The sequence below is a fragment of the Mauremys reevesii genome, linkage group 1, assembly GCF_016161935.1.
Source record: "Mauremys reevesii isolate NIE-2019 linkage group 1, ASM1616193v1, whole genome shotgun sequence".
Taxonomy (NCBI): Eukaryota; Metazoa; Chordata; order Testudines; family Geoemydidae; genus Mauremys; species Mauremys reevesii.
In genome coordinates this window covers 118,991,958-119,004,358 of record NC_052623.1, presented here as the reverse complement: position 1 = coordinate 119,004,358, position 12,401 = coordinate 118,991,958, and the positions used below count along the sequence as shown (strand labels likewise).

At 37.8% G+C, this 12,401-nt stretch overlaps 1 protein-coding gene across 1 annotated transcript in view; it reads left to right on the top strand.

Moving 5' to 3' along the window:
* The first annotated feature begins 217 nt into the window (after positions 1–217).
* LOC120405349 overlaps positions 218–12,401 on the top strand; it is a 78,381-nt gene continuing 66,197 nt past the window's right edge. The window contains exons 1-3 of the mRNA XM_039538957.1: positions 218–237; positions 3,465–3,576; positions 5,619–5,774. Coding sequence (XP_039394891.1) covers positions 218–237; positions 3,465–3,576; positions 5,619–5,774 — 288 coding nt within the window. The remainder of the gene's footprint in view (positions 238–3,464; positions 3,577–5,618; positions 5,775–12,401) is intronic.

Below are 12,401 nucleotides of genomic sequence, written 5' to 3'. Positions count from 1 at the left end.
CCCTGCAACAGCCCTCTTCCAGGGCTGTTTAAAGCCCTTCAGGGCAGGAGCGGGTGACCACCCCGCTACAGAGGGGCTTTCATTTCTTGCAGTGAACATGATTCCCTCCACAGTACAATTTAGAGCTAATCCCATAAGATTCTGAGCAGCCTCAATTGCCGTGGACTTCATTGAAAGTTGAGGGGGCTTAATGTCTTGCCAGGAAATACTTAGCATCATGCAGGATTGGACTCTAAGGTAGGTGTAATATGGAAGAGTTGGCCACTATGAGAGGTGAGGTAACAAACATTGATGAGCTAGCAGCCTGAATTTGTATTGGCATAGCTTATATGGTGTTTCTAACTTTAGCAAGTGTTCAGCAGATACAGATTGCTACAAATACTGGGCCATCTGAGATCAGTGGGATATTTTCTATTGGCTTCAGTGGAACTAGATTTTGGCCCAGGAGTATGGTAATCAGATGCAATGGTGATTTGGAGGTGCTGTGATGACCTGCTATTGTCTTACCCATTGCAAGATGGTCATTTTAGACTAGGTGTAGGAAGCACTTTTGTACTGTTTATATTTCAGGATTATTTCCAAAGGTTCTGAAGATAAGAAATAAACACCTAAAGCTATTTAGGCAGAATTATTTAAAAGATACATACCACACATGCAAAAATAATTACACATGTGCAAAAAGAAAGAAAGAAAGAAATTGTTGACCATATGCTACATATTTGCCTATGAAATTTAGACATAATTAAATTTGGGTCCAGATCCTGTGAAAGCATACATATAGACAGACCCCCGGAGTCCACATAGAGCGTCATTAATTCTGATGAGGCTCCATGTGGACAAATAAAGATGCAGAAATAGAGCCTTAACTATCACAATTGTGCTAGCTTTATGCCTATTTACAAGTAGATTAATCAAAAGGAGAATCTTTTGTCTGTCAGTGCAGTCTTCTGACTTTCTGAGATGAATGAGCTACAAATGAATTGGGAAATATTGCAAAAATACTATCAAATTTGTAAAATAATACCAAATATTACACTGCTGATATTTTTCTTAAGTGAAAGTATCTTCTGAAAATTTCCCAGAGCCAAAAAGTGTTGCCCAATTCTTTACTATGTTGCAACTTCTGTGCCTCCTTTAGTATATACATATTGTATATTATGCATAGTTATTGTAGACTCTTAAATGGTTCCATATCTCTGATACTTGTGGATCTGCTAATTGGAAATGAAATATATCATAAACTAGATTTCTAATTGTAAATGTTTTCTTTTGAAAAACAAGTCTTAAGTGTCAGAAAGCCCATATCTCTTACATGGTCATGTTTCTAGTACGTATTTCCATTTAGGATCCACCAATGCTTACACCAATATCTCTGTTATTCAAGGCATTCAACATAATAGATACATAATAAATGTGCACCCTAATCCTTCAATGACTTTCACTTCTGCACAGATTTACTCATCTGAGAGCTTGTCTTCATGTCCATCGGTGCAGCTGCATTGCTTTAGTGAGGATGAAACTACAGCATTGGCATAGTTAATCCACCTCCCTGAGAGGCGGTAACCATATCGATGGGAGAAACTCTCCCATCATAGCACTGTCTGTACAGGGGGTTAGGTTGGTATACTACGTTGCTCAGGGGTTTGGACTTTTCATACCCCTGAGCATCATAGTTGTACCAATATACGTTTGTAGTTTAGACCTGGCCTGAGTAGTCTCAATGGGATTACTTATGTGAGGAAATTTATGCACACATTTAAATCTTTGCAGTCTCTAAATCTTTGAATGTATATTTTTAAAATATTATTTTAAAAGTTTAATGGAGCACAATATTGTAGATTTTTTTATTTGTATGCAAGATAATTAAATTAATTTCTGAGTGAAGTCTTTTTCATGAAAATGGTTTGTGCTTGACAAGTTTTAAAAAATCCTTCAAATTCCAGTTTCCGATCATTTTCAGTTTACATTCTTCAGTGTTTTTCCTCCAGGAACTTCTGACCTCATCATAGAATTTTGAGGGATAGTGACTACATAAATTCCATTGCATAATATTTGTTCTATCTTATTATTTCTATTATCCTAAAATATGGGTCTACTCTGAAAAATTACTCTAAAATAAAATTGTGGGGTTCTGTGTTTTTTGTGCATCGATGATTTCCAACTCCCTCATTCAAACTCTACCTAGAGAATAAAAGTTAAGTTTGGTTCATTCCATTGCACGATCATCACTAGTAAGGTGTAAGGTTTTGCACTGCAGGCTGAATAATGCCTTCAATGCCTGCGAATCTCCATTACCTCCAAAGAGTTTGCACAGGAATAGATTCATACACTCATTTATTCATAGATTCCTAGGCCAGAAGGGACCATTGTGATCACCTATTCTGACCTCCTCTACATCACAGGCCATAGAACTTCCCCACAATAATTCCTAGAGCAGAGGTTTTAGGAAAAAAACATCCAATCTTGATTTAAAAATGGTCAGTGATGGAGAATCTACCGCCATCTGTAATTTATTTGAATTTAGTAAAGAATTCTGTTGATGCACAAACTCACTCTCTCTTAGCTGTATTAGTTCTATGGTGCTTTACAGGAGTAAAAGCAGTAACAAATTATTATGGACTCAGTGAGCAGATATGACTCTGAATACAGAACGGGAGGTAGATTCTATTTTCTGCTCTGTCATCTTATTCCCAGTGTAGGCAACATGCTGGGACATAATGGGAGAGAGTGAAGGTGTGCCTGAAATGTGCTGTGCTCTGGCCATTATTTCATTGCTATAATATCCAAAAGGGATCATTAAAAGCCCGTGCAATTTAGAGCAGCACTGAGGCTGTTCTAAATTACACTGAGACTAAACCAGCTCCAAGATGATTCCAGAATACAGGGCTACCTTTGCCAAAATAAACTATTCCTGCACTGAGCAGAGATCAGGAAGGGATGGAGAATCTGACCAGGGGACAGATCTGCTGAATATAGAAGTGCCATTTTTAAATGGTCCCTTTTCAGAGTAGAGCCACACTGTACTGGATTTGCAGGATCAGGAGTTCCACATGAATCTCCATTCATATTGCATCAACCAAAAAATCTTCTCAGTTTAATTGGGTAACTTTGTTCAAGCCTGATTTGTTTATTATTCATTCTAACTAGATTAATAGATTTAAGGCCAGAAGGGAATATTATGACTATTTAGTATCACCTCCTGCATAACATAGGCCATAGAATTTCACCCAGTCATTCCTAAATTGAACCAGTAACTTGTGGTTGAGCTAGAGGATGTCTTTTAGAGAGAGAACCAATCTTGATTTAAGGACTCCCAGTGATAGAGAATCCACCACTGTCCTTGATGATCTGTTCCAATGATTAATTACCATAATTATTAACATTTTGCTCCTTATTTCCAATCCCTCCGTTCTAATCCAGCACATTTTCAATGTATCCTTCTTATCAAACCTTTCTTTTTACAGGGTTCTACAGAAATCTGATCAGCAGCCAGAAGATCCAGTCTACATGAAACAAGTATATTGTTCATCTGATTCAGGAGGCAGAAGAAAAAAAAGAAAACTTGCCCTTCTCAAGGTAATGATGCATCTATAATCTAGTGAGGCACTTTGGTACTGAAGTGCTGAATATTATAGAAATGTCTGTAAACAATCAAGGCTCAATCACATCTTTACCCCTACTTTCTGGTGAGTCCTTACATGCCAAAAGGAACACTAGGAACATCCACATTTATATGGGATGCAGAATCTGGTCCTTCTCTGAGAACCAGTATGAATAGGGGAGACAAGCTCATGGACATACATTTTCCCTGCCCCATTTGGCATGCTGTGCACCCCTGGGATGTAAAGGGGGGAGCAGTCTCTGTGCTCCAGAGTATAAACACTGAAGTTTTACTGTCTTATCTGCAGAACTCAATTTGATTAGGGTTTTTTTTTCATGAATTTCTATGGAGATCGAATTGGTGGTGAAGGGGCTTGTATTCTCTCCATTAAGGTAGCAACTAATTATAAAACACCGCTACTAATAAAAGGAAAAAGACATACATAAAATCCAAACTTGTGTTCATATGTAGGCAAATGTGGCACTACCAACAAACCACTTATTGACATGAATTTGTCGCTTGTGGAAGTGGAGCGTTGAAAGCTGAAGACTTCTGCCTGTGAACCAAAACAGCACATGTGGTATATGGCTTTCTCTTCACTTCTTCATGTCCAAATATGCCTCTGTCACAACCTGGAGTGACAGACCGCTCTGCGGGTGAGAGGCTAGTTGAGTTTCCATGTTCCTTCCCTCCTTGGCCTCCCTGCTGAGACTGCCAAGCCAAGTATACCAATTAGTGCAGCATTAACAAGCCTCTTTCTGTATTCTTTTGGGCCCAAGAATTAACGATTTAATTGTGAATTTCCTTGGTTGTGTGTATGTATGTTAAATTGGAGGGGGGCAGCAATGAAAAGTACTCTCAGGGTTTTTGGTAGAGCTGTAACAAATCACTCAAAATTAGAGATGGGCCTGATCCAAAATCCTGATCCAATTTTTCTGAACGTTGACATTAATCTAGGTCTGAATTGTGCAGCTCATGCTCATTTCTGTTTCCAGTGTTCCCACTAATATAATTTATTTTGTCTGATGTCGAAAAACAAGTTAAAATCCTATTGGTTACTGTACATTGGCCTGATCCTTGAGCTATTGAAGTCAATAGGAGTCTTTCCATTGACTTTGGGGAGCTTTGGAACAGACCCTAATTGAGGTTATGTGGTAAAAAAAAAAGAGATTGGTTGCATGCACAAATGTGTACCATTCACGGACATATTTGTGCATACAGGGTGACATTCACCCATGAAAAGAAGGCCAGCACAAGGCCTGTGAGACATTTAAGGCCAATTTAGGGGGCTTAAATGGGACTTGAGTGGTGCATAGGCCTTGTACTATAACTCTGTATGGGGTGAATTTACCCACAGGTACCACGGTTGCATGCACAAGCGATTCTTACACGTTTGAAAAGGTGGCTTTGCTGTATTGTGAAGTAGTCTGCCAAAAGGCCATTACCCCAAATAGAAAGAACCCTTTAGACCATTTTTGTTTTACAAGGGGGGCAGTTAAGGAACCTGGACAACTGCTTATTTTATTTCTTTGTCTTGTAATAGCTATGCAGAAGTGGATGAGACATGCCATTAGGAATATTTGCTAGCCATTTTATAATACTCTCAGTCTATGCTGAGTAGTGGCTCTTTTTATTTTGTAAATAATTGCAGCAAGAATCTGCAATAATATGAAATCACAGAGAGGCATAGTTTCTAATGCTACTTTTTCAAGAGTTGTATCATATTACTGTCGTCATGCCTTCTTGCTCGGTGTTTGTAATCCTGTTGCATTAGTCAGTTCCTTCTAATAAATCAAATACAAGTTGTGACATGTTGTTAATTCGATCACTAATAACGTGCTCAAATTGCAAATCTATGTCAGCAGGTTGGTGTTGATTAAGTTTTAGTCACCACTAACATATTGTTTTAAATGACTGATAAATTTTATTTGCTTCAGTGATAGACAGCCCGGTCTATTTTTTCTCCCCTGTAAGCTTAGAAAAATTACACAAATGGCCCTGAGGTGGTCCTCTATAGGTCTTTCTCTTTCTGTGTTTGCTGCAAAGAGAGCTGGTAACCACTAGAGGGGAGGAGACTGCCGGCTTTACTGAATGCTTCACCGTAGAGCTTGAAGGTGCAGGAGCTGTCACAAGACTGGTTGTCCAACGAAATGGTTTAAAATATGTTATGAAGGTTAGTGTAAAAAAATTTCTTAATGCATTTCAAATATTTATTTCTCAGCATACAGGCTCTCTTAGGATTATTAATACCACAGGTGAGAGTCTCTGAAGAGAAAGCCTATAGTGGCAAACATTAGAAAGATTATCTTTGAAGGAAATTTATTAAACCTTTAAGAAACAAATGTTTTATTGTCTATGAAAAGAGAGTATCAAATGAAAGTATGTGGTGAAGGTATAGCCAACATTTTGGTTCAGATATTAAATGAGATGTTATGATGGTATTCAACTATTCTCCCCACCTTCCCCCACCTACAGAGAGAAGAGAAAAGTACTGATGCTGAGGAAATAACTTGAGTGATTGAAAACTTAAACATCTTTCTTAAGAAGTTTCTAAATCTTGTAGGCTGTGACATACATAACTTAATTTAAACCAGAATAGCAACAACACTCTTCTTACAGTCTGTAGATATAGATATATGTATATATTATCTCTTTCTGTGGAGATAGATAGATAAATAGATAGTATGACCTTTTTATATTATTTTAAAGAGCAAAATTCTTGGTATTGTTAAAGAGCTATAATGTAGAACTGTAGCTTGTTACATTTACTCTCCTGAGTGTAATTGCACTAAGATCATTCAGTTTCCATTTGGAAAGCCAGTGGCAATTACTGGAATACAATGTATCATGCATTTGCTCACTGGATATAAAACGTATATACTAATTCGCAATAAAATGTAACAGCTGTCAGTGCATTTTCTGCTCTGTTACTTCAATAAATTGGAACTCTGACTAGAAAATGGGAATATTGCATTTTTACACACTCCGTAATGTGTTTGCTTTTTGCAAATACAATTTATTTTTTTTATGACAAAAATTGTGGTTTGTTATTACTGCTAGTGGATAAATATTCTTATATTGGAATGAATTACACATGGTATCTGTAAAGAAGTAGTAATATTTTTTTTCTTTTTACTGTAGCCTGTCTCCAGTAAACAAAATGCACTTAACCTACTTCTGTCACACACTGGATATATATATCCAGCCATTACACTGTAAAATATATATATATATATATATATAATTTTACAGTGTAATAGCTGTAGAAACAAAAGTTTATTTTACCATACCTATGCAGGTGTTTGGATAACTAGTTAACTAGTATACATACATATATACACCAACAGTTCTGTGACACAGTTAACCTGGTTCTTCACATTATGTACTAGTGGGTCTGAGTTTTATTTAAAATAAAATGCCTGCACATTTGTGTAATTTTGTTACTTGAGGTCAGACTTTTCACAGATAATTAGCCTTTTACACACTGTGAAATCAACCTGCATTGGTTATTTGGCTAGACTCTTTGCTTCTGTTCTTTATTTCCCAGAAGGTTAACGTGCTGAAAATCTAGCTGCAAGCTCATAGTACTGTCTCTTTGTGTTGCTAATTATCCTGATGCATAATTATTAATATCAGGAGCAGGAAGAGGAAACAAGCACACCAAATAGTCGTGAACGCTAGTGTTCTGGCAGGAAGCTAGTCCTGCATTAATAAAATGTGCCTGTGCCAATATCACAGTAGATAGGAGCGTTCCTTGTTAAGGATCATTTATTAACTGAGATCATCTTTTAGTTCGCCTTGGGGTAATGACTAATGTCAATGGCAAATTTCACAGTTGTCTAGAGAAATGAATTAAATTTGTAATAAAAAGCCCTTCGGCTTGTTGTACATGTTCATTTATTGGAGTAGTTGAACTAGGAGAACTGTAAGGCAACCAAGAACATCGGCTTAATTTTCCTTACATATAATAGTGACCTTTAGCTCCATATTGAAAAAGTTACCTATTATAGACTGGTAAATTAAATGAGAAGTTCCTCTAATGCAAAATAAACTAAGTGACTAAGCGAAGTTAAACGGCCCTTGAGCCTACGCATTTTTTGACAGAAACAAATTCTTTTTTATATACACTAACTCTATTTAAGCCTTACTAAGGTAGTTTGATGTACAAATATTCAGATAAAACAACAAAAAGTTTGATATGAAAAAATAATTAGATGTGTAATAAAGGTTACCATGGATGATTGTAAATTCAGTGTTGTGTAGTGACAATTTGGGTATTAAAAATGCAGTTTTCATTGTTTAGCACTTCTAAATTTACTCTGTTCCTTCCTTTATTTGGTATAAATTGGAAACAACCTATATTAAATAAATAATACAACTTTCTATAAATTAGGGGGTAGCAAACAGAAACAATTATTAAAATGTGTAATAATTTAGCAGAAAAATTGAATTAATACACGAATACCAAAATACAAAGGAACATGGCATGCAATCACATACAAATGAAAGCAAAAGTTATAACAAACTCCCATCAATTTTTAATCGGAGTCAAAGGACAAGTTTCTTGATTTTGTGGCATATAGCGGACTCAGTCAAGGTAATAAACTGTCCAAGTAGCAAGATAATATGGATTAAAAAAAATAGGAGAATGAGTTTCTCTGTAGTAAAGATGTTCCATACTTTAATAAACAGAGAGAGAACATGTGGATTATTCCACTGGGCAGCAATAGAAAATCTGCCAGCCATCAAAAGAAAATAGAGGAAAGAATAAATCTGTATTGCTACCAACACTTAGCAAGGCTATGAATATAGTTGTATGGGAAGCCTGAAAATCACACTTGCATGCATTTTGACCATTTTCTAAAATGTTTAAGTCTACAGTACCACTACATATGTTTGAAAGCATTTTGGACATAAATGAAGCCTTAATGTTTTCCACGATCAGTTCTGTGTGTTCTGTATAATCTCTGCATTGTCATGTGTGCAGTTGTTGATGTTGGGTAATCAAACTTCCAAATCAGCTATATGAATCTATTTCTCCCAAATGTAATGGGAATATCAGCAGGGATTTTAATATCCATTCCCAGATATCTGTGTGGAAGATCCTGATCTTTTAAAAGAATTCTATAGATTTAAGATAATCTCCGTGTATTAGAAACATATTAAATAGTATCTCTTCAAAGTTTGATAAGAATCTAATCATTGAAGTATTACTGCCCTGTAAAAATATGAATTTGTATGGTATGTCAATGGAATTAAAGTAAGGCCTTAACTGATCAAAGGAATATAGTTTTCCATTCTTATCAAGAAACTGGGCTCGGCTAGTAAAACCTAGAAGAGCCCAGTTGCAGTACGAAGTCAGACAAGTTCTGAAGGTGGGGGGGAGGGATGAATTTTTTTCAAGAGGGAGATGGGAGTGGAAAGGTATAAGGAATTTTGGCAACTCTTGCCTATATAATTGTTATTTGATGAGCAAACTGATTAATTATTTTAGAGACAATAAAGTTGGACTATGGAAGAAAGGGGATCTATTCAAGTGGGATATCCAGGATTTGCGATTGTTCCACAGGGAATCTTTATTGCTGAGGCCATTGCTGCACCAGTCAGCTAATGGACCAAATGTGCTGCCACATAGTAAAGGGTAGATTTGGAAGTGCCAGGGCACCAATGGCTTTATTTATTTATTTTCTGATAATGGGGATCAACCTGAACTTTGTATCTGTCATATGTCCACATTTTAATATATCCTCTTGCAGTTTTTTAAAGAATTTAACAGGGGTGGAAACCAGAAGGTAATTAATGCAGGAGAGAAATGTCATCTTGGTGGTGTTTATCTGAGAAAACATCATTAGGCTTAGGTTCTTCCATCATTTTAGCAGGTCCAGAGAATCTTTGGCTGCACGGATTTTAAAAAAGCTAATCAAAGTGAAAGCCCAGGACAAAGAGAAACTGTCTGTAAGGATTTCTAAATGGTGTTGAGTAAGGCAGATCCTTGGCCGTATGGTAACTAATTCTGAATCCAGAAAATTCTCTAAAAATACTATACTGATTCAATAAATTGTAGAAAGAAGTTTGTGCAGCCTCATGGATTACAGTTATATTTCCCCACTAATAAGAATGGAATAGCCATAGGCTTTGCTTTCAAAAAGACTCATACAGAATGCTGTCATTAAAAGTTGTGAATTTTGTAAACAAACCTTGTGTTTTTAAAATAAATATTCTAACTCTCTCAGCATGCAGGTGGGGATGTGGATAATATGTGTTTTATATCTGCAATTTTCAGTGTGTTGACTTAAGCTTTCAAAGAAGGGAAAATACATCTAAGCAAGGCTAAATCATAACTTCAAGATTGCAAATGAAAAATCTAGTATATGCAGATCTAAAAGACAGTTACTATCTATGTGTGTTTGCAAACAGAAATACAATATTTTCTGTGGAGAGGTAAGGTTTGCAGTTATGTATTTCAGAAATTATGTGACTAAGATAATGTAAAATATGTTTTTAAAAACCCAACAGACACTTATAAAGTGCACATTAATTCATCCTGTGTACACAAATATGTGCATATACAAATAAATATCTGACATTATGGTAAGCAATTAAGATATTGAGTACATTTCTCTTAAAATTCAACCTCCATAATCCACATTTTCAAAAATACTGAGCATCTGCAGCTCCTATTTGATGGGAGTTTTGGGTGCTCAGCAGCACCCATGAAATACAGATTACTTTTAGGCAAGGTGCCTAAATATGAAGGTAAGCACCCAACTTTGAAAAAGTTGGCCTGCCTTTTCTTGTTGTAACTGTGTTGGTCCCAGGATATTAGATGGACAAGGTGGGTGCGGAAATATTTCTTCCTAGACTGACTACTTTTGCTGAGAGAGACAAGTTTTCATTCTTACACAGAGCTCTTCTCCAGATCTGGGAAATATACTTAGAATGTCACAGCTAAATATAAGATGAAACAAATTGCTTAATAAATTGCTTAATTTGCACTACATGCATCTGACGTATTCACCCACGAAAGCTCATGCTCCAATACGTCTGTTAGTCTGTAAGGTGCCACAGGACTCTTTGCTGCTTTTACAGATCCAGACTAACACGGCTACCGCTCTGAAAATTGCTTAGCATAAGTTATGATATTATTGTCCTCTGGACAGGCGACCTAAACTCCTTCATAGATTTCAACCACAACTTCAGCTCCACCACACAGCCATTAAACTTTCTCTCGAATACTCCCACAATAGGATCAGCTTCAGCAATGAAACCCTACAGACAATGATATACAAAAATCACCACAAGTGGATCACCACACCTACCTTTGTAGATCCAGTAACTACCCCAAACACACCAAGAAATCTGTTATCTATAGTAAGGCTCTCAGATACAACAGAATATGTTCCAAGGAAAAAGTCTGGGATATACATCTTAACAGACTTAAAACTGCTTTCACTAAACAACGACACTCCACCAGAGAAATAGGTCGTATCATGGGATGGGCCACTGACATATCGTGAGAGGATTACACTGCACACCTCTAGTTGTCAACTACCACTCCATGCTGGAACCTATATGGGGTATCATCAAACAATTACAACACATATCTGCTGGGGACCCCATTGTGAAAGAAATCTTCCCTGAATCTCCCTGTGACGGAGTGTGCATACCCCACACTAACCAAGAAGAGGTCCACACTGTGGACAGAGGAAGTCCTGTCCCCTAGGCTGTGCTGGGTATTCTCCAACTGCTGCTTCAGTATAAAAGGGAGCAGCCCAGCTCAGTGATGGAGGCTCAGTGATGGAGGCCAGAAGCCACTGCAGCCCCTGAATGTCAGAGCTAGAGGTCCCAAGAACAAGACAGGAGTCCAGTTGCCTATGGCCATCCGACTTGAATACTGTGTACAGATGTGGTCTCCTCATCTCAAAAAAGATATACTGGCACTAGAAAAGGTTCAGAGAAGAGCAACTAAAATGATTAGGGGATTGGAACAGGTTCCATATGAGGAGAGATTAAAGAGGCTAGGACTTTTCAGCTTGGAAAAGAGGAGACTAAGCGGGGATATGATAGAGGTCTATAAAATCATGAGTGATGTGAAGAAAGTAGATAAGGAAAAGTTATTTACTTATTCCCATAATACAAGAACTAAGGGTCACCAAATGAAATTAATAGGCAGCAGGTTTAAAACACATAAAAGGAAGTTCTTCACACAGCACACAGTCAACTTGTGGAACTCCTTACCTGAGGAAGTTGTGAAGGCTAGGACTATAACAGCGTTTAAAAGAGAACTGGATAAATTCATGGAGGTTATGTCCATTAATGGCTATTAGCCCAGATGGGTAAGAAATGGTGTCCCTAGCCTTTGTTTGTCAGAGGGTGGAGATGGATGGCAGGAGAGAGATCACTTGATCATTACCTGTTAGGTTCACTCCCTCTGGGGCACCAGGCATTGGCCACTGTTTGTAGACAGGATACTGGGCTAGATGGACCTTTGGTCTGACCCAGTACTGCCGTTCTTATGACTGGAGTCAGAGTTCCAGCTACCTGTGCCAAGGAGTCTGGAGAGCCCAATGACATATGGATTGCTGCTTTAGGAGACAGGTTAGGAAGTGACCTAGGGAGAGGGGCTAGCCATAACCCCCAGGAAAGGTTAGTGTGCTGCTGCAGGATTCCCACTGACTCGGTGGCACAAACACTTGCCACTGGCAGGGCCCTGGGCTGGGACCCAGTGGAGTATGAAGGGCCCAGGCCCCCCTACTCAGGCCATCAAACACCCTGCTCCCCCCAACCACCGCTGGGTGGC